This window comes from Cheilinus undulatus, linkage group 9 (genome assembly GCF_018320785.1).
Source record: "Cheilinus undulatus linkage group 9, ASM1832078v1, whole genome shotgun sequence".
Taxonomy (NCBI): Eukaryota; Metazoa; Chordata; class Actinopteri; order Labriformes; family Labridae; genus Cheilinus; species Cheilinus undulatus.
In genome coordinates this window covers 28,657,180-28,680,365 of record NC_054873.1, presented here as the reverse complement: position 1 = coordinate 28,680,365, position 23,186 = coordinate 28,657,180, and the positions used below count along the sequence as shown (strand labels likewise).

At 40.0% G+C, this 23,186-nt stretch overlaps 1 protein-coding gene across 1 annotated transcript; it reads left to right on the top strand.

Moving 5' to 3' along the window:
• The first annotated feature begins 1,085 nt into the window (after positions 1–1,085).
• Positions 1,086–23,010, top strand: LOC121514556 (transient receptor potential cation channel subfamily M member 1). Its single transcript, XM_041794708.1, has 27 exons — positions 1,086–1,157; positions 7,861–7,937; positions 8,480–8,675; positions 8,868–9,081; positions 9,384–9,508; positions 9,594–9,765; positions 10,425–10,599; positions 10,686–10,809; positions 12,355–12,427; positions 12,786–12,886; positions 15,104–15,280; positions 15,388–15,522; positions 15,633–15,683; positions 15,765–15,905; positions 15,999–16,028; positions 16,128–16,420; positions 17,140–17,368; positions 17,469–17,600; positions 17,692–17,820; positions 18,351–18,479; positions 18,597–18,848; positions 18,968–19,142; positions 19,648–19,668; positions 19,756–19,900; positions 21,086–21,291; positions 21,417–21,549; positions 21,642–23,010. Exons 1-27 carry the CDS (start codon positions 1,086–1,088, stop codon positions 23,008–23,010), a joined length of 5,076 nt encoding a protein of 1,691 aa, XP_041650642.1.
• Positions 23,011–23,186: the final 176 nt, after the last annotated feature.

Here is a 23,186-nt window from a genome sequence, read left to right as displayed (position 1 = left end):
AAAAGCAACCCACAGTATGATGCTGCCACCACCATGCTCCACTATTGGAATGGTATTAGGCAGGTGAAGAGCAGTGCTTGGTTTCCTCTAGACACAAGGTTAAGAATTGAGACCAAACACTTAAATCTTGGTTTCCAGTTGAGAATTATGGAGGCCATGGTGTTCTTGGAAACATTCAGTTTAGAAGCAGTTTTTGTAGCCTCTCCCAGATCTGTGCCTTGCAACAATCCTGTCTCTGAGCTCTGCGGGCCGTTCCTTTGACTTCAGCAATGATAAAGAGAAATAGAAGACACCTGAGCAAGGTTAAATGAACTTTATTCTACTGTCACACTAAAACACCTTAAAAACAGAGGGTCGTTTAGCTCAGGTTAAACGTCAGCCCTTTCTGAGAGATTTAACAGCATACCTTGGTAAGAATTGTGTAGTTTGAAATAATTAAATGTCCCCCACAGATCAGATTTCAAGCAGGTTCTGATTAGAGTTCAATGTGTGTGTCATTCTGGCCGTTTTCCCTCTGTGTGTGTGCATACCTCTCTGTTTGCACCCTGATGGGACTTTACTGTCTTTCCTGTCAGACACAATGAGCCTCATCTGGTGGGACAACCTTTGGCTTTCCGCCGGCTAACTTTAGCCTCACAGCTTGCCTGGTACCTCTAAGCCTTTTTTGGGGGCTGTGGTGTGCCAGAGTAGATTTACCTTCAATAACCATTTATTAAATCTCTATCCATTAGACTCTGAGGCTTCGTAAGAGCCGGCTGCATTAAGCCTGATTATGGGATGCCCGGCAGAGGAAAAGGGTCTATGTGTCAAGTGTGTCATCGAGTGATTTATATCCCTGGTGCGGTTCTCTGTCTTGTCAGTCGGGTGAGAGCTGCAGAGAGGAGAGAGAAGCGCTGAGAACCTTTCATGATGTGAAACTTTGGTTATCTTTTTAAAGAGTGAATTTAGAGGGTGTTATCATGCCGTGGTTCTGTAGTGGGTTTTTGCCTGTTTCTAATGTTGACTTTGCTGCTGAGCCCTGACCTGTTCCCAGTCTTGAAGGATACTTTTCTAAGTCAGTTTGGCTTAAATTCAAAATCTTCAACATGGACCCCAAGGGCCCGGGCAGCACATTTAAACAGTCCTCCCTGAAACGCAGCACATCTGGCTCTCAGAAGGTAAGACAAAGCTTGTTCTGTCAAATGCAACAGGTGACTGAGTCAGATCTAACCTGAAGTTATCTGTCATGAATGTAATCTTAATCTTCCCTCTTGAAGTATTTTTGTGGCTTTCATTCAAAAACAGATGTTTTACACACAGGGTTTTCTATAAATACATGAAACCTCTGCTTTATTATTGTTACTTTTCTTACTAATTTTTCACTTTTTAGATTCAAAAACTGCATAAATGTTCAGAGACAGACTTGAGTTGCCCAGCATGTCACATGGGATCATTACTATGAGCTTGACGGAGTGAACACTAGCTCCTAACCAATCATTTCAGAGCCTCTTTGTGCAGAATAACATGCATCATTCATGGCTGTTGGACGTATATTGATGGAGCACATGGCCTGCAAACTTACAGTTAAGTGATATCTGCAGCACTTTAATCCTTGGTAATGGCTCAGTATGGATGACCACGGCCATGACAGATTATAGCCTTTTATATCTTTCCAAAGTCTGCTTTCATGTGATTAACACGCTCCTGTTAACATGTCCTTGAAAGCTAGAAAGATGTCATTTTTATATATGTATGCATGCTTCTGCTTCCAGTCCAGTAGTGTGGTGTGTGCTGGGATTAGTGTGCTCACACACATAGAGACAACTCTGATTGTGCTGCTTCTGTGGGTTCATGTGAGTTAAAGGAACAGTGGTCACTATTTGAGAAGAATAAACTTTATAAAACAAGAAATTGCCCAGTGAAAATAAAATAAGTTGAGATGAAAAAAGAGTGGAATACGACATTTTATAGCCACTTTAGTGGATTATATATCAACAACTAACGGAAATTTGTTTCAGTAGCATCAGTATTTAACAAAATGAGGAATTTCTGTACAGTGCAGCTTTAATCTGCCTGACTCCTGATGTCTGAATCAACAGTATATCTGACTCTAACACCATTAAAAGACTTGAGTGTGATGGGTTTCTATAAATTACAGTGAGCATTATTTAGTGAGATTAATATTCTTGGTATAATCCACAGCCTTTTTACATGAGCTTTTACTCGCCAAAGCAATCAGCGATGTTCATGGCTCTCAGCTGAATACTGCCACACTTTTAATGAGATCGGATATGTTGCTAAATATAAACTCATTGGCTGCATGGAGCAGATTGCAGAGAGATAACACTGGTTCCTGTTTTTGCTTTCTGATTATGCATTTTTGCCACATTCTTATCATCAATCACAGATTATCTACCATCTTTAATCAAATAGTATGCATTTATAGTGGTTATAAAGAAGGATTTATATTCAGCCATGGTTTAGTGATAACAAGGCAGCATTTCTTAGAATATACTGTCTGGATGGATGAGGGTAAAGGTCCTAAAGTAAGACCCTCTAACAAAGAGTGCATTCAGTTAAACATGTTCACATGGTATGACCTTGTTTCCTTGTAAATGCAGTTTTAAAATCACACTGCTCATCAGCAAACATGCATCTTGCAGTCATTTTTTTCCTCTTAAAGACTGAATTAGATTCTCAGGTTGGAAATAAAGGGCATGAAAACATCTGTGACCTGCTTGAGCCCTTATAAATTCATGCCTAATCACAACTGTGATTAAATAATTCCAATAAAAAAGGAAAATTTACCATATTCTCTCTCAGGGTTTGGAAGATCCTATGACTGCGTGATCATCAGGCTCGGGTCAGGTGAAGCCAAGAATCAGAAACCTCAAAAAAAACCTTCCAGCCCTAGGTCAGGGCTAAGCATTAATGCCTGGGGGCTGCAGAGAAAGAGGTCGGGTGATAGCAGTAGACCTCTGTGAATGAAGACAAAAAAGTAGAAGAAGGAAGATTAAAGTGAAAATGGGAACTTAGCTGTGCCTCATTTAGGATTACAACACAGGGTAAAGTACAAATAATAAAACATAATGGGTCTAAATTCAAATTCAAAGTCAAACTTTTGCTCTCCATACACCACATTTGTTGTATTTGCCACTGCTTTGGTCTCTGTATATGGCCCCTGATGACTTACACTACATATAAAATAGAATTTAAAATGGCATACACGGCTACATTTAAATTTGAAATGCTAAAAAGTAGCGCTTTCAAAAGATTATAATTTTTGATTGCAAGTAATCTCAGAATTTCTGTAGTTAATCTTCATTAATTGCACCGTTTTTATTGCATTTTAAACTGTTTTCGTGTCATTTTGGATTTTTCTACTATCTTAAACTAAGGGGAATTGATTCCCTGTTCAGGTATAGACCTACTTTTAGGTTAAATGCTTAACCACAGAAAAAAGGAATTTACTATGGATTAAAAATTAAATAAGAGATCATTAAAAAGGTACAGATGATTTCTGACTTGTCCATTGAGATGTGTGTGAGTTTTTTTTAATGCTGACATGGCCTAAGCTAAGTGTGTTGAAAGGGACAATAAAGCATGTGATTAATCATGATGAAAAAATATTAGTGCATCTTAATCAATCATGATTAATTTGATCAATCTTGACAGCTCTAGTAAAAACCTCTTAGTGATCTGCTTCTATGTCCACAGAGTTACCTTGGCTTTTTTCACCACACAAACAAGAGTTTTATTTTTTGTTTTTTCTGCCGGTGTTGTTATTTTTATTTCATGAAAGATTTCACTCCCCTTCCCCAGACTCCTTTGGGGGAAAACGGCAGCTAAAACCCGTCTTATGACTCCCTCAACTCTTGGGGATAATCAGTGACATGTTGGACTCATGTGATGGCTAAATGGATTTTCAAACCCAGGAGCACAATGGGAGCATTTACAAACAGCACTGAAGGAAAACAGTTAGCTTCACAGTTAATGCAAATTTGCCTTTCCAGGGCCTATAACTCGAGTTCGCTGTCTGAAATATTCTTTCCCTTAAGTGAAAATGTGTAAAAGGTCGCTTTTTATTCAGTCCACGAGGGATTGAACATGAGTTTGGATTTTTTTTTAACAGTAAAGGAATCTAAAGGGTGTCCTTCCTGTCACACTGCATGAAGCTCTAACCACACGGCCATTCAATGCTAAAGCCCAGCAATTAGTTGCTTTTATCTTCAAGGCTGGTGACAACACGGACCATCACATTCCATTAGGACCCCCAAATCCTTTCTGATCTATTTCACCCACGCTGATGAGGCTTCTGCTGTGTGAAGGCATTTGTCAGAACAATATTTAGAACAAAGGATAGCCTTTTAAACTTAATTTTTTACTTAACTTTCTACTTAACTTTACAAAGGCACCATTGTAAACCATTATGCAAAGCAAACCAACAGCTCAGATGTCAACACAGACAAATACAGACATCTTTGTAGCTACACTTTGTCTAATTGTAGCAGCAGTGGGACAAATTTGCCATGATCTACCTTACTAAGCTGTGGGTCAGGAGACCAGGACCATGTGATTCCAGCATATGAAAGAATGATGTACAGTCTGTGTGTAAAATGACACAAATACTACATTTACTGCATTGTAAAAGTCATAGAAGTGCTCAAAATTGATGCAAAACCAGAGCTAAAGAATCATTTGAATATTTCGGTCAAATGTTATACAATTGTCTTTTGTTTTGAATGACCAAAATCTGTATGTAGGAAAGAATGTTGTTTATTGTTCTCAGGCTTGTCTTAAATCTCATTAATTTGCTCAACGTGACCCAATCTGATCCTTCAGTATCTAATACTTGCAGCTTTTATTTTCCTGTTGTCGAGTGCTCAAAGGCAGTGCTTAACAAGGCAGCTGCTTGCTGACTGGATTTTGGTTTTAATTGCTGTGGTTAATGAGTTTAAGTACGCTGAAATAACTGCGTCATAACTCACCAAACCCCTTCTGGAAATGCACTTTGTTTTCTTCAGCTATAATTAACAGTGGCCCACGTGCATTTTTCAATGTAGCAGGACCAAAAGGGGGGACGTTGGGGGGCGATGTTAGGCCTCTCTTTTCTTTCTGTCTTTCTGAGTCATCAAACACCAAGCTCTCTTGTGTTTTTCTCTGAGTTACAGTCAGGCTCAAACTTCACTTCAACCATAAAAGGAGAGATTATCACATCTTTTCAACATGAGGAAGGTTTTAAATGTGGGTCTACATCTCTGTGCTGGTTAACTCCATCTCAGCTCCTGCAAATGCTCCTAATTCCCTCATGTAGTGTTAAAGCAAGCACAGAAAGGCCTTGATTAATTCACTTTAAATGATTTATTACATTAAGTTTAACACACCCAATGAAAGGATTCATTAAAAATTGTTCTGATTAAATCAGATGTGACTTTTTGATACTAAGACAAAAGTGTACAGATGTCTTTATTATCTGTTTTATCTGCAGCTGTTAATTTTTGTAACTATATCCCTTCTTTGGCCTCCAGAAAAGCTTCCAATTAAACAAAACTACTAATGTTTTAAAATGTAAATCAACTTAACAGGGCCAAAATCCAAAAGCAGGACTAAAGAAGCCCTGAATAGCTGGTCTTCTGAGTTTTCTTTTCTCCACAAAAACATGGTGAGTGGAAATAGAGATTAACTGCAATTAGCATTGACTGACCTTGCCCCCAACTGGAGGCCAGTCATGTCTTAACAAGGCGCCTTCCAAGAGAATGCCCGCATCCAATTCTCTCAATTATGCAAATTGGGTTGAAATCAAAGTAGTTGGAGGGGGTGAAAATTTTCAGATGAAAACTTGGGGAGTCTCTGATCGAGTCTGCAGTGCCTCTGCATTAGCCGCTATGCTCCAGCTTCTCACACCAGCTAAGATCTTCCACATTGTGAAGTGAACACAAAGGAGTTTTCAACAAATTGGGAGATTAGGGGCCGCTTATCAAAGTAGATTTATTGTGCCTTGTTCAAGCGAAGGATGAAAATACCCTGTGGGCATGGAGAGGGAGTCATGGGACTCCCAAAAGGATTACCTTGAACTGGAGTCATGAGACTTGGTCGAACAAAGACCCTGCTCACATGCTTATCATATTAACGGGCCCTCATAAAGTGAAGAAGTTTCATGTCCTGTGGGATTCAATGAGAGCACTCGAGCGGGAGAGCAGCACCAGGAGAGAGGGCTGGTAGAGGAGCAGCAGGCTGGAGACCACTTCTCTGCTTTCTAGGTTTAATCTGTAGACGCATTTGAAGCAGGACTGCGCAGCACGGAGGAAGATTGTAAGTTCAGTAACATTTTATAGGGGAAGCTCTTTTTTAATTTTATTGAACGGTTTTATTAATGCTAAGTTTAATAGGACAGAGGGGGAGAGAGGTGGGACAAATTATTGATTGTAGAAAGTTAAATTAGAAATGTAGGTGTTCTAGATGCATGATGCATGACAATGCTGCATTTGAAAATGACTGAAATGAGAAAGGGGTAGAAAAAATCACAGGATAGATGTCATAATAAACAGGAAATAGATGCAGTCAAGTACTATAGGACTTAAAAATAATAAATTAGTTAAAGTGTTCATAATTTTTTTTATCTTAATCTTCAATATTCTCAGTAGGAAAAGGCTTCTATTTTCATATTTGAAGTTAGGCTATGGTTTTAAAAAGGAATATGATTTAATAAGATGTTTTTATGTTTTAAGTAAGTGTTATCTTCTGCATAAGAAAAAAACAACATTAATGCTTTCTTTTTACTGCTTTCTTTATGAGTCATTATCATAAGACTGATTCTGATTAAAGCAAATGAGATGACATTTTAAGGAGTCTGGAGGAGAAAATGAGGCCATTGCAGAGGCAAACAGTTTTATTTAAATATGCATGAGAGGAAGGATTAAAAGTGTGCGTTCAAGATGAACTTTTTAAACTTAAAATAAGAAAAAAAACAGTGAGATTTAACAGTGAGTCATGAATATTTACACTTACTGTGTTTTGGGGGAATTTGATGTAATTTACATTATCAAACATTGATTTTACGTGTATAATGTGTGTAAATCAGATTTTTCTTTTTTTTTTTTTTTTTTTGCAGATATTTAAAAGAAAAAACAAAAAGGACCAAGGGATTTTATGTGTACTATTATTATCTTTAACTGAAAATTCCAGAGACTGTAAAATTGCTGTATTTTTTCCTTGAATGAAGCAAACACCAGATAGTTTGGGCTTATTTGTGTAATTATTGCTCTGCTGCTCCTCCTTGCTGGCACAGGCCAGCGTCCAGATATGAATTAAAGGGAGAATATGATTTATGATCTGAAATGTTATATTTTAAGACTTCAGCCTCAAAGGTAAAGTAAATAGAAGTGAATATTTAAGCTGTTGATGTTGTTAAAAACTATGTTTTTTTCCATGTTACCACCAACTGTTTCCTGGAAAGGTTTGCTTCCAAAGCTTCACTTTTAATTGGGCCAACGCTGTCAACAATGGCCCTCAGAGAAAGTCTGCTTTGAACTCAGGTCACTTTTTCTCTGCACTGGAAAAACACCAGACAGTAATCAGAGCTAGATTTGATTATGAAGCTTTAGAAGACATTGTCAGGTGTCCTATTCTGCTGTTCCTGGATATTAACTCTTTAATCTCAGCATCAGGGGAACATGTATGAAAATACGATGATTTTGAACATGAAATATCAACTTTGTTTCAAACCTGCCAAAGAAACCCCTACCCCCTTTCCTTCTCATTTTTAGCAAATAAGTAGATAGTGAAAATTAAAGTCAGATATCAGCACAGATGATCCCCTTGTGACTGCGTGTGACTTCATGTCAGCCCACACTCTAAGTCTTCTTTATTTCTTTCTTTCAGGCACAAAAAGCTTGGATTGAGAGGAACTTTCTTAAGAGAGAATGTATTCACATATTTCCCAGCAAAGACCCAACCAGGTAACTGCTGCATGTAATATTTTAAAAGCTACTTTATTAATTTCAGGTTGCTTTGTTTCTTTTTTTTTTTTTTTTTTTTTACAACTCCAGACTCATTAAATCAACAATTTTTTGGTCAAATTGGCAAAGAGCCTTTCCTCATGAAAAGTCATCAGCTGATAGACTGTGTCTCTGAGGACAAATCATCAGACATTATCAGGATTACAGCAGATTTTCCAGAGTCTAGCATTTGACATACAGTAGTTACTTTCCAGGTCTCAGCGACAGGCTGAGTGCTGCACTGCAGCACTTTGTTCATTGAGGCATGTTATTTCCCAGAAATGGGCACAGTCATGAAAGGGTGCGGTGTGGCACAGACTAAACGACAGGTTTGGATTAGCGGCATTCTAAGCATGGTTCATACCCTCTGCAACACCAGGCAGTCACTGCTCAGAGGTTTCTACGATCTAGCCCAAAGTTTTTGAGAATTAATAGTCTTGGATGAAGCCACACAGGGACCAGGGGGAACATGTTTACTGAGTGATTTTTTTGTTCTGATCCAGATGTGCCTGTGGTCAGCTGACGACTCAACACGTGGCCATCCCTCCTGGTGCCAACTCAGTCGAGGAAGCGCAAACACTGGTGCAGATTGACACCCCAAAGGACAAATGGAGTGTGATCAAGCACACCAGGACCTACCCAACAGATGCCTTTGGCGTAATCGAGTTTCAAGGCGGAGGGTTCATCAACAAGGCCATGGTGAGAGTCACACAATGAAAACTGACTTCTCCATTTACTAAGTGGGTTTTTTAGGAGTTACAACAACACGAAGGAAGTGAGTGGATGTCATGAGATCACCATCAGTTTGTTTCTGTCTCACCCACTGATTTAAACATGTAGAAGTCTCAGTCGACTGAATGCTGCTCTTCCCCTTCTCTCTTTCTTTCCCAGTACATTCGAGTCACCTACGACACCAAGCCTGACAACCTCCTGCATCTAATGGTGAAGGACTGGCAGCTGGAGCTGCCCACCTTGCTGATCTCTGTACATGGTGGTCTCCAGAACTTTGATCTCCAGCCCAAACTCAAACAGGTTTTTGGCAAAGGCCTAATTAAAGCTGCCGTCACCACTGGAGCATGGATCTTCACTGGCGGAGTCAACACAGGTAGGAAGCTCACAGTTCAAAGAAAAACACTTAATTTTCACTCAACCAAAAACAATTTGTGACATTAGAAGATTACATCTGCTCTCAGTCGATATTACATAATATGAGTTCAGCAATTTCCTGGAGGGAGATTTGACCAAGCCATTGTCACAGGTTTAAGCGCTGTAATTACAGCTTTGGTGGGAAAATTCACAATTAACGATCATTGTGTGGAGATTGCGTGCAGACACAGTATCCCAAAATGCAGCACCATTAGGAAGTGGGGAGACTCATAATTTCTGTTGCTTTATTTTACGCTTTAGGGGTGATCCGCCATGTTGGAGATGCCTTGAAGGACCATTCCTCAAAGTCTCGTGGGAAGGTGTGCGCGATAGGAATCGCTCCATGGGGGATTCTGGAGAACAAAGAGGATCTCATAGGAAAAGATGTGAGAACTTTTTCAACTACACTATGTTATCTCTGCTTTAATAACACCAGAGCTTTCCTTTAAAGCTTGCTTCCTTTCTTTCCAGGTGACTCGACCTTATCAGACGATGGCTAACCCACTAAGCAAGTTGGCTGTGCTCAACAGCAGCCATTCTCACTTCATCTTGACAGACAATGGCACCTGTGGCAAGTACGGCTCTGAGGTCAAACTCCGCCGGCTGCTGGAGAAGCACATCTCCCTTCAGAAGATAAACACACGTAGGTAGCACCAAAAAGTATACTCTTTCCTCCACAGTGTTTGAGTCTTGGTGGATACATGGATGGAGGGCTTCTCTGTGACCTGTGGGCTTCCCTTTGTCATCCTATGCCTGGAGCTCAATTAAGGCAGGGACAGCAAAGGGATGCCCAGCCGTCACCACTGACTTCACTCAACCCCTGTTCTCTGGTTTGTCTGTTCTCACCTCACACTGACATGCACTGATTTACACTTTCCCACTCTTTGCAGCATGAAGTGACCCTTAAATAGATAGATCAAAGGCAGTGGTTACCAAAGTGGGGGTTGTCACAAGACACTGAGAAGGACTGGCCAGCTGCCTTCTGAAAAATGAGCAGTATTCTAAATGATTTCAGATGGTATATCTTAGCCATTTTCTTAAAAAACATATGCATAAAATTAGTTTAATGTAAATTGATACATGGTGATTTGTTGACATTTATGCTCAAATCAAAGTGATGATTAGAAATCCTTAAAATATAAGTCTGCGCATGATTGTTTTTGAATGTGCACGGCTATGTTTAACCATGCTTTAGGTGTAGTGGGGGTTCCTAGTCTCTGGCACTGTTATTTCAGGGGGTCACAGGCTGAAAAGTTTGGGAACCCCTGATCTAAGGACTCATTTTTTGACCTTGTCTTCCAGGTCTGGGTCAGGGGGTTCCTCTGGTTTGTCTGATAGTGGAAGGAGGTCCTAATGTGATTTCCATCGTCCTGGAGAGCCTAAGAGATGAACCGCCCATCCCTGTAGTGGTTTGTGACGGCAGCGGCCGGGCTTCTGACATCATTTCCTTTGCACACAAGTTCTCAGAGGATGGAGGGTGAGATTTTAAAAGGTTTGCTGCACTCTGATACTTCCAGTCTGTAATAAGAAGCTGAAATGTCTTTTCTTAATCTCCTTTTCCAGCCTGGTTAATGATGATGTCCGAGAGCAACTCTTAGTGACAATACAGAAGACTTTTAACTATAGCAAAAGCCAATCACAGCAGATCCTGCTCATGGTTATGGAGTGCATGAAGAAAAGGGAGCTGGTAAGTATCGCAATGAAACCCACTTTAAAAAAAAGTTCTTTAAATGTTGTTTAAAAATGTTTTTGTCAATCAATAAATCCTCTGAGTTATGAAGCATCTGGTCTCCATCGTCATTCATCCATTGCACTCATCTGTGTGTTTCCATTAACATATTGAATAAACATAATCCCCACAACGTGCTTGTCATTACTCCTCCTTGTTGTGGTCATGTGTTGTATGTCATCTAATCTGTGGCATTCACAGCTTCATCCAGGGACAGCATCCACCTTGATGTACAGTATAAGCACACAGCGGCGTCTAAATTCTTTACTTTAATGTAAACAATTCAGATCCTCGATGAAGCCCACACCCTGTTAAGAGTCCTCATGGAGATCAGATTAATCCCAGAGCTGAGAGTGTTTGCAGAGGACCCTGATACATAAATATGGCAGCATTTGTAGCATCTCCATCAGATTTCCGCAGGCATAAGTGATGTGATTAGTAGTTTGTAATACCCAGCGCACATAATTTCCAGTCTCCATACATTTGGGTGGGAAAGATCAGTGCACACTACCACCTGCTTAGCAGAGGCTCTTATTCCATCCATTCACAGTAAGCATGCAGCACACAGATGGAGGAGAGGATCCATCTCCCTAATCCTCAGTCCAGTTCCTCTCTCTCGCTCCACTCCCCAGGCTGTTTTTTTTAGTCCCCAGAGTGCTATCACTTCACTTGTGACTATGCATCCTCTATCCCCAATGTATTAGACCGCCTAATGCTGCTACACACCCAGATAAGCAACTTAAACTGCTCTATCAAAGATCATACTGCTGCAGGCTTTTTCCCCATCCCATTTAGTTTTCACTGATACCTGACCCGGAGAATGTGACAAAAGCATCAAGTTGTTTGAGCTCTTTATGCACAACTGAGAGGCCGCACTCTTAATCTAAAGTGCCATGACTAACCTACAGGTGAATCAGTGTCACTGTCTGGTCCCTGCATAATCCTTTCATCCTAAGTGCATGCCAAGTGAACAGCTGGGTTACACAAATAAAAACACAGATTTAGAGGCAGAGTTTGCTGTGATGTTACACCCAGATATAACATTTAACCAAAGCAGAAATCCACCATAACAAAAGCGTGCAATGCGCTCCATACTCCATGAAAGGGCAGCAAAAATTCCAGTCTTCGTCATTATCAATGCATCCTGAGACCTCTGGATTCGTGCCACAAATTCATGCCAACCTAATCCCATTTATCACGGCTGCACATGATGGACCGGTCAGCATAATTTCATTTGATATAGTCCACTCTGCAACAAGGAAGGCACTATTACACAGTCTGAGAAGAAAATTAGCTATTTGTGCTCGAAGGGTCAGCCACAGAGCGCTGCAGTGAGAGGTTCTGCTGAATGAAGCTCCTACATGTTTACAGCTGCAGAGAACACATATATCTAAGCTAAAACTCATCTCGTCATCCATTCATCCATCGATTATATAAACTTTAGAGTTTAACTTTGACTTTACTTTTACAATCCTATATTATCTGTTTTTCCCTCACATTTAGATCACTGTTTTTCGAATGGGTTCTGAGGGACAACAAGATATTGAGATGGCCATTCTCACTGCCCTTTTGAAAGGTATTATCAGGCTGCATAATACTTAGGCTGCATTCATACTCCACCGCCTAAATGCTCATTTCTGACATTTTGCTCAGATCTGTGTTTTTGTCGAACTCCTCCATCCCCTCCTAACAGATTCACTTACACAAGCAATCTAAAACTGATTTCAAAAGATCAGATTTTAATGTGGCTTGTGTTGTTTAAACTGTTATGGAGGGATCAGATCTGAGTCAACAAAAATTAATATCCAAGTTACTATGGCTTGAACTGTGAATGCAGCTTTAGATACCTAAATGCATCAGAGCTCTGTCTTTCTTGCAATGCAACCTATTTTTCTCTCTTTCTCTGTCACTACACTCCTGTTTCTTCTCATCAGGCACAAACGCCTCAGCAGCAGATCAGCTAAGCTTGGCTCTGGCCTGGAACAGAGTGGATATTGCTCGCAACCACATCTTTGTTTATGGGCACAATTTACCAGTGAGTCGGACTCCCATTTAAAGATTACAAATTATCAATAATCCCAGAAGTTAAGATATTTACATGGTAACATTCCCAGAAAATATATTTTTAGTAGTGAGGAGATAAATATGGTTTTAAAGGTTCCCCTGTCCAGACAGAAATGTGATGTTGTTTCTTGACTTGAGCACTGGACCATGCAGGATGATGAATGTGCCAGGTTTGACACTATGACGCGGGTTAAAAATTAATCTGCTTAAGAGGTTTTTTTAGAGTTCTACACACCAAAATGACAGTGTTCATTTAACTCATGTAGTTAAATTTCAACAGTTTAAAAGTGTCTATAGTAATTCTTGAAAATCTGTGGAAAGGTGAGTCTCCTCTGAAAAGAACAAAGCAGAGTGTCAACCTCATGGCAAGACAATGCAGACTGATGAAGAATACTGTGTACTTTTTTGGAAATTCTAAAGTATAACTTGAACTCAGTGGATAACTTCACACATGGTGCAAATGTTAACCTGAGCCAAGAATCCCAGCAGGGATCACTGTACAAAGGGCAACAAACACAGCTTAACACATATAAAACACATCTGAACTGTCTGCCCAGGGGCATGATGGGAAAAACCACCCTCACATCCCCTCAGATTTGAGAACACAGTGGACAGAGCTTAGATCAATTGACTCTTTACAGATTTGAACTAACCCTAACCCACAACACCATCAAATAACTGCAACAATAAGGACCATTTCACTCAGAATGGCATTAGAATTACACTTTGGCAGTTAAAACAACTCTGAAATGTTTAACCCCTGAGACATCAACCATTTTTGTACAAAGTGATTGTGGTCCACTAAACAACTTACAGTTAGTTGTGTAGCCAGAGTCAAGCTCAACACATGTCAACACACACCCATCACTCTGCAGCCAAGGTCAAACTCAATGGCGTATCGTCGCCTGGGCCTTTTCACCCCTGGTGATACGCCCAGAGACCGCCAGCAGTTTTCGGGCCCTTGAGACTACCACACTACAACCAGGGGCTCATGGCAACCCTATTACCCACTCAGAAAGTGCCTTGGGTTGTGCTTACTCACCACATCCACCCTTAAGACTGTTTTATGCTTGACGCATCTTTGAGGTCGCAAGTGTCAAATATTAAGACACGCCCCTTTGCGGGGGTCCTGTGTGGCCAATTTTCGTCTGGCCACGCACATCCCCAAAATTTTTAACATCAAAATGGCATTAAACATGCTACAGACATGATTCGTGAAGACACTGCCCCCTAGCTTTTGGGAGAATATCAGCTTGCAGCAAAGAGGAAGCCGGCGCTAGGTATAAAGCACCAGACGTCTCCGCATTTTGATTCTGTATCAGTTTTTGTCTATGTGGCGTCCATGCAGAAAGCATAACCGAGCCTTTACTCCGCCCTGAAAGTGTGGGCTTTGTTATTTTCCAACAGATTATTTTTCCATGCCCCTGGTCATGAGCAAGGTTATGTCAATCCTCCTTCACGCCCTGATAGTGCCCTTGGGCCGCTTACTCACCTCTACATGCCTTACTTCAGCCTTAAGTTTTTTTGTCCCAAACATGCCTAAAAGTTCTGCATGGTGCTGCACATTTTTGTTAACTTCTTAAAGTAACACAACGGAGTGACAACATATACAATAAGTCCTCTTAGCTTCATTTTTAATGACTTAAAAAGATGTCAGAATTCACAATATCAAGTACTTAATATAAAATAAAATGTTCCATCAAAGAAAGCTAGAGGGAGCCTGCACAGCCCAAAAATTGATTGAAGTATAAGTCCCACCTCTGACAAAGCACACAGCCAGTTTTGTGGTGACCAGTAGGATTTCCAGGGTGGCCATGGTTGCCGCCGGCCACCACCTGGATATGCCCTTGCTTACAGCAGGACCGTGTGATAATTTCAAAATGGCTCGCACATCAGGATTAGAATAAGTGTTTAAGAGATTATGTGTGAGGTATTCAAAACTGAAATGAAAAAGTTCAAGATGTGGACCGATTCTTGACAGAGTACATTTCATTCATAGGCATTTTTTCGAAGAAAAAACAGGCAGGATTTATAATTTAAAGAAAAATACCTGAAACTTGTCTGAAGGGAAATGCATTTTTCCAATTTCCAATGTTTCACTCTATATTATAATAATATAATTTGATATTAATGTGCTAGAAAAAAGAAGGTATGGCTTAAATAGTTTACTTTATTCCTACTCTGTAAGCCTGCTGGTGCCATTGCCAGCACTACAGCTACTGCAGCCCCGGCTCCAGAGAAGCAGAAAAGTCCTGCCAGCGCTCCTCGCAGCAAAGCCCGGGCAAAGAAGGGGAAGGGGAAGGGGAAGGCAAAGCCTGAACCACCAGAGGAGACAGACCCCAGGAAGTTGGAGTTGATTCGTTGGGTAAGATCAGATTTATGACAAAAACTCTCACTTCAATATGAAATATATCATTATAATGTAAGCGGTGGTGCTTAAACAAAAATCTTTTTGTGTTGTTTTTCTTTCAGGTGAACTCTCTGGAGCAGGCTATGATGGATGCTCTGGTTCTGGACAGAGTGGACTTTGTCAAGCTGCTCCTTGAGAATGGGGTCAATATTCACCACTTCCTCACTATTCCCAGACTTGAGGAGTTATACAACACTGTGAGCTCGACTCCCTCAAATGAAAGATCTGACAAATTGAGAGAAAATGTTTGAAATTCATGACTAACCATTCTCCCCCTCTTCTCATCTCTGCACCGCTCTTCTTTCAGAAAATTGGCCCTGCTAATACATTGCATGCAGTGGTTAGGGATGTCAAAAAGGTAAAACATTATGTCCTATCTAACAAATGATTATTTATTGAAACAGTTTCTTTAAACTCGATTACTCTGGGGACTCTACAGGGAAACCTTCCTCCAGATTATCAGATCACTTTGATTGATATTGGTCTGGTACTGGAGTGCTTCATGGGAGGAGCTTACAGGAGCAATTACACCAGGAAGGCTTTCCGCAACCTCTACAATAATTTGTATGGATTAAAACGGGTATGCACTGGGAGGAAGAAAATCACTGTTAACAGCTTTTTCATTTTGTTAAGCAGCATTTGATATTAATCATGTTTTGTTCTCCTCTTGCAGCCAAAAGCTCTGAAGCTTCTAGGAATGGAGGTGGGGTATCCTTTGCAGAACAAAATACTCTAATGTGGATGAGAAAAATTCAACCCATTAATCAGAATAATCGGTCAAACTTTTCATTTTCTCATAAAGGATGATGAGCCTAGACCAAAAGGCAAGAAAAAGGCAAAGAAGAAGAAAGAAGAAGAGGTGGAAATTGATGTGGATGACCCAGAGGTCTGTCGATTCAAACACCCTTTCCATGAGCTGATGCTGTGGGCTGTGCTGATGAAACGCCAGAAGATGGCACTGTTTCTGTGGCAGCGTGGGGAAGAAGCCATGGCAAAGGCGCTGGTGGCCTGTAAACTATATAAAGCTATGGCCCACGAGTGCTCAGAGAGCGAACTGGTGGATGACATCTCTCAGGACCTGGAGAACAATTCCAAGTCAGTTTATATTACATACCTCAGATTTCTGTCCTGCAGTCACAAGGTATTTTTCAAAATAAAAGCACATGAATGCATGACAGCCTCTTGTCAACAATTCTTAATAGTTTATTTTAAAGTAATTCCCGATGATTCTCTCCTTTGAGAGGTACAACATGTTTGGATTATTTTTAGGGCTGTCAAAAAATACATTTTTCTTCATCCTGATTAATCTCTGAATTCTGTCATTGTTCACATTTAATGGCATTTTAAAATTCTACTTTTTGGTATTTTAAACTGTTTCAGTGTAATTTGGGATTTTTTATTTTGTCTTAAATTGAGGGTAAAAGACTTCCTGTTTGGAAGACCTGCTTTTAGAGGTAGAGCAAAACATAAAACATAAACTTAACCATCAAAAAAAGGAACTTTTTATGTATTAAAAATGAAATAAGTGATCATTCAAAAAGTGCAGATGACTTTTGACTTTTCCACTGAGCTGTATGTGAGTTTTTCATGTGAAATGAGACCTTAAGGTGCAGTGTTGGACTTATTTTACATCACTGTGGCTGCAGGGAGACACTGATGCAAAGTAACCAAATAGTGTTGAAAGAGACAATAAAGCATACAATTAATCGTAATTTAAAAGGATTAGAGCACTAATTCTAGATCTTGATTAATTGCAGTTAACTTAATTAGCCTTGACAGCCCTAGTTATTTTCCTTATTTCTTGTCTTTCACAGAGAATTTGGTCAGCTGGCCTATGAGCTGTTGGACCAGTCCTACAAACATGATGAACAGGTAGCCATGAAACTCTTGACATATGAGCTGGTCAACTGGAGTAACTCCACCTGTCTGAAGCTGGCTGTAGCAGCTAAACAACGTGACTTCATCGCTCACACCTGCAGCCAGATGTTGCTCACCGACATGTGGATGGGCTGCTTAAGAATCGGCAAAAACCCTGGCCTCAAGGTTATCAGAAAAAAATGTTTCCTTTAGGCAACAGTTTTAAAACTTGTAATGGCAGCCATCCTCACTGTTTGTTATTAAACTTTAATAACTACTCACCTAGGTCATTTTTGGGATCATCTGTCCCCCCCTGATTCTTCTGCTGGATTTCCGTCTTGGAGACGATGCATCCTATCATGCAACGGGAGAAAAAGTGGAAGGAAAAGACAAGGATGAAGACACAAAATCCAGCAAGGTTCACACTTAATTTCTCTGACTATTGTTAGAGACACTGTTTATTTTACTTTATAACTCAAGAGTTAAAATAATGTGTGTTTTCATTGTAGGATGCTAATGATGCAACTTCTCGAAAGGGGGATGAGGAGGAGGGGAGCACAAATGTTCATAAAATTCCTATCGGCAAAAGGTTTTTTGAGTTTTATGATGCACCGTTCACCAAGTTCTGGTTCAACACAGTAAGTATTGTTTATGTAAATAAGATGAATACAAGTTTTTATCTCAGAGCAGGGGTTCTCAACTGGTTTACCCTCAGGATCCACGGACACATCTTTAATGAGAAATTGGAAAACCAAATTATCAAATAATTTTCAAGCTCTGAACGTTTCTTTAAAGGAAAAATGTTAAGGTTTGAGCCTTAGTTGGAGCAAAATGTGTTTGAACAAAGAGACAGGACAAAACAAACATGTTAACCTACTTTCATTTGATAACATGCAAATTTTGGTTGTTTCCAAGAGATCTTGGGAAATTAATACATTATCATGTGAAAACAGGTTTTGTTTTCCTGAGAAGAAGAGAGAAATATTGTCAAAATCTTCAGAAAACAACAGAAATTTAGTTCTCACAGCAAATTAAGTAAAATATATCATCCCTATATCACTCAAACAGCTCTGCAGCCCACATCTGGGTCCCAACCCACCAGTTGAGAGCAACTGTCTGAGTGAGTCATTTAATTCTAATGCTATTCTGGTATTTTCTTGATCAAAAGATTTCATACCTGGGCTATTTGATGTTGTACAACTATATAATCCTGGTGAAAATGGAGCGATGGCCTTCCATACAAGAGTGGACTGTTATTGCATACATCCTTACGCTGGCCACTGAAAAAGTCAGACAGGTACAAGCCATTATGAATGATCAATATGATCTGTTTGAGTTATGGTGTAAGTTAAGGATGTTGCACATGCTCTTAATGGCCTTGGAGCCCATTAAGTCTTAATGACTTTGTGTCTAGATTCTGATGTCAGAGCCAGGAAAGCTGAAACAGAAGATAAGTGTGTGGCTGGAGGAGTACTGGAACATCACCGACCTGGTCGCTATCTCCACCTTCCTCATTGGACTGATGCTACGACTGCAGCACGAACCTTACATGGGCTACGGAAGAGTCATCTACTGTATAGACATCATCTTCTGGTACATCCGTGTGCTGGACATCTTCGGAGTCAACAAATACCTAGGACCCTATGTGATGATGATAGGGAAGATGGTAACCATACAATAATTTCACTAAGAGTTGAATAAATCTGATCAAACTCATATGGTGCACAAAAAAAGTAACAGAAGTTCACACAGAGTTTAGACTAAGACTTTCTCTTTGTCTTTCAGATGATAGACATGATGTACTTTGTGGTGATTATGCTGGTGGTTCTCATGAGCTTCGGAGTGGCACGACAAGCTATCCTTCACCCTGATGAGGAGCCAACATGGCGCCTGGCCAGAAACATTTTCTACATGCCCTATTGGATGATCTATGGAGAGGTTTTTGCGGACTCGATAGACCGTAAGACTAGAATTCATAGTAAGATTCTGTTTCCTGATTCTGGGCAGATGATCAGTGTTACATTAATTTCTGTGATGTTTAGAAAGAATACATGACAGTGAAAGGCTTAAGTATGTCTCCCTCTGCTGGCATATCAGTTAAGGAAACTGGCAGTAGTTTGTATTGAGGAAGAAAAGTAGTTGTTGTCTCATTTCCTCAATCATGATCATCTGCCTTCAAGTTAATTACTTTCTGTCAGGGTGGAGGCAAGTAAGGGTTATTAAATGTTAAGACAGCTGTATCCTTAGGTCGCTGCTATTGCATCTGTATGTGCTGAATATTGATATTTAAAGCTGCAAAATGAACTTAGAGCAAAATATGTAGTTTTTGTTTGACTATAAGAATACACTTGCATGGACTTCAGCATGACTTTGGCAGAAGTTTGCCGTAAAAAATAATCCTGTGTTTATGAATTGTAATGCTCCTTTTGTTTTATGTGTCTGCTCTTTTGGTGGATTTCGTTAAGTCTATGCAATGGAAATAAACCGTGAGTAGTCTTCAATTCAGAAATTCAATTCAAATCAGTCATCCAGCCATATCAGAATGAATAAACTATATCCTCCTCTCTGCACAGCCCCATGTGGTGAACACTTATATGACGAGGACGGGAAGAAACTTCCACCATGTATCCCCGGAGCATGGCTCACACCTGCTATCATGGCCTGTTACCTCCTGGTGGCAAACATTCTTCTGGTCAACTTGCTCATTGCAGTGTTCAAGTAAGCTCAGACCCCAGTGTCAGCTGCTATTTTACCCTTCGAAATCGGCAGCTGTTTTTAAAGTTTTGTTAATGCTTTTCTTTTTAGAATATAAAACACTCAGAAAATGTTTACTATGCTCATCATTTTTAAGCACAACCTCAACTTTATGAAATAGAAAGTAATTCTTAAATTTCATGAACTGTATTAAATATAACACCTCCAAAAAAACAAACCAAAAAATTTCAAAAACAAATTAAAAAATAGCTTTAAAAATATATATATTTCAAAATATGATGAAGTTGTCATTTGAAGAGTTAGAAATTTTGTAGAAAATGTAGTAAACTTTCACATAAAAGTGATAAAACTACATAAATAAAGTTAAAAGTGAATATTTTTAGAAAGAACATGTGTTTTCATAGGCATTTTTGTTTATAAAACAATGCCCAAGTTCAGAATAATTTTGTACCTAAGTACAGAGACCAATATCGCATTCTTTACACTCCAAGACTATGAGGGGTTCCCAAGCAGTGCAAATTATTCATTGTAATTATTCTGTTCCATTTTATACTGTGTTAGCTTTTATCTGTTTTTTTTTAATTTTATTTTTTTCATCTGTAAAGTGACCTTGAGTGTTAAAAAGAAGCTTATAAATAAAATGTATTATTAGTATTATTATTATTATTAAATCAAACATAAAAAAAAGTATAACTGAGCCAAAATCAGGTTAAATGCAGAAAAATACCATTATACACACAGGCATTTTTTTCCATTCTTAACTTTCCCACTGTACAATATTTTATGAACACAAACACAAGGAAAATTAAATTATAGTGCCTGCATTTTTACAGAAACAATGGTATGCAGATACTAAGAACTCATTTAAAAAATTAGTTCTGAAAAAATGTCCATTCCTGTACTGTATTGAACACTGTACCCTTGTATAAAATATATTCATTATATCACATTCAATTGATCATATTTCCTGTTTTACTTGGCCTATTGACATCAAACAAAAACTAAAACAGAGCTTAAATATCTTTTTTTCCTCACAAAGTGATTGTAATGCAAAATGTGGCTTTGCTTGCATGCTATCATGTGACAAAAATAGCACATGATACCACACTGGTGTGATCTTCTAAGGTTAATTTTTGCAACACTGACAGTCTGTATTCACTTATCTTGTTTTTTTTTACTGTCCATCAGCAACACCTTCTTTGAAGTCAAGTCCATTTCCAATCAAGTGTGGAAGTTCCAGAGATACCAGCTGATCATGACCTTTCATGACCGCCCCATACTGCCGCCGCCTCTCATCATCTTCAGCCACCTCTACATCCTCTTCAATAGGCTGTTTCGGCGATGCGCTAGAAAGAGGCAAGAGGGAGAGCTTGATGAGAAGGACCGTGGTCTAAGTAAGTCCTCTTGCAACTGATAAAAAAAAAAAAAACAAACATTTTTTCTTGTCATGATAGCTGATAGAAGTTTAAAAAGCTACTGGGAACCCTGAATTACTTGTGTCATAATTTATTTCTAACAGAGCTAAGATTGAATCCAGAAGAGCTAAAAAGTCTGTATGAGTTTGAAGAACAGTGTGTTGAGGAATATTTCCGTGAGAAAGAGGACGAACAGCAGTCATCAAGCGATGAACGCATCAAAGTTACATCAGAGAGGTGAACCTCGTTTCTTAACAGAGACATCTAAACAACATACTCACAAAACATTGAACTGACACAGACTTTTGTTGTTATGATTTCTTTGGCAGAGTGGAGAACATGTCCATGCGTCTGGAGGAGGTGAATGAGAGGGAGAACACGATGAAGGCCTCCCTACAGACAGTGGATCTGCGCCTGGCCCAGTTGGAGGAGATCCATGGACGAATGGCAGTCGCCCTTGAAAAGCTTGCAGGAGTGGACAGACTGGAGCTGACCAGAACCTATTCAAGAAACTCCTCTGTGTGTGACCCCTCCACTCTTCTTCGCCAGGGCAGCATTAACAGCGCTGATGGTTACAGCCTTTACCGCTTCCATATGGACATGGAGGAGTTTGCGTCAAAGCAGAAGGAAACAGATGAGACGACCAAAACTAGCCTAGAAAGAGAGAGGAGTCTACGTCAAACCTCCAGCGTTTGTGCTCTTAACTCAAAGGAAGGCGGTCAAACTTTAGAGGTTGGCGGTTTGGAGAGATCGCGACCAAGTTCATGCGTGGACATCCTCATATCTCCATGTGAACAGAAGCCTGTTTCCTCTTCATCGAGTCAAGAGACCATGAAACAAGGCAGCACTATGCTGCTCGACAGACTAACAGATAAGAACAGACTGTGGCCTTCTTCTCCTCCTAAAAGAACTAAATCATTAAAATATTATCCAGCAGAAGATCAGCCCACCTCTCCATTAACTAAGAGGAGAGCTATGAGCACTATCATCATAAGCCCACCGGATGAACCAGAGGAAGCAGCTGAACCTACAGAGCACGCCCTACCACCCCAGAAAACCCCCACCTCCCCTAAAAGGACTAAATCATTGAGATATGTCCCAAATGAAAGCCAACTGTCCCCTATCACAAAGAAGAGAGCCATGAGCAGCATTATCTACAACCCGGCCGAAGCAGGTGATGATGTGCTGCTGAATGCAGAATACAGGTCATTGGTGGAGGAGGCCTCTAGAAGCCCAAATAAGTGGCCACCAAACTTGGAGTACCAGATCCACCCCGGCACTTCTGGCCACATGCCTAAGGTGTCAACAGTAAGAACTCTTGCCCAGCAGTTTCAAGCAAGCCCCATGCCTGCAAAGCTGGATAAGGACTCAATTCAGACTGGTAATATTCCTCTAGAAAGTAAAGCTCCTCCTCCCGCTACAGAAGTGGTGGAGGAGCCAACAAAGACGAAGGCCAAGAGGAACCTCTCAGACACAACCGACTATCTGACTGTCGCAGTTGAAAAGTATAAACCGTCTCACAGGTCACAGAGCATGAATGAGAGCGAGAGGAAAGCAAAATACTTGGTGGTTAGCAAGGAGCTGAGAGCTTCTCACAGTCAGAGAGACCTTGTTGATGTTTGCGGAGAGGGAGGGGAGGATATGAGGAAGAAGACAGAGGCAGAGAAGAGGGAAGATGGTGCAGAAGAGGAGAAATAAAATCCACATAGAGAGAGGATTGAGGAAAGCAGAAACAGAAGAAAACCAGAAATAAAAGGAAGATGGACTAAAAATTGGGGAAGTGAAGGCAGAGAGCTGTGAAATTTAAAGAAGTGAACATTTTATGCAACAATGACAAAGATAGACTGACAGTCATAGTTAGATAACAAACTTTG

What these genes read in the sequence shown, in the direction of transcription:
- LOC121514556 (XM_041794708.1), top strand. Translation starts at nt 1,086, where the DNA reads ATGGACCCCAAGGGCCCGGGCAGCACATTTAAACAGTCCTCCCTGAAA. An exon ending in GCATGAAGAAAAGGGAGCTG is followed by an intron (nt 10,810 to 12,354) that starts GTAAGTATCGCA and finishes CCTCACATTTAG; the next exon opens with ATCACTGTTTTTCGAATGGG. An exon ending in TGAGAAGGACCGTGGTCTAA is followed by an intron (nt 21,292 to 21,416) that starts GTAAGTCCTCTT and finishes TATTTCTAACAG; the next exon opens with AGCTAAGATTGAATCCAGAA.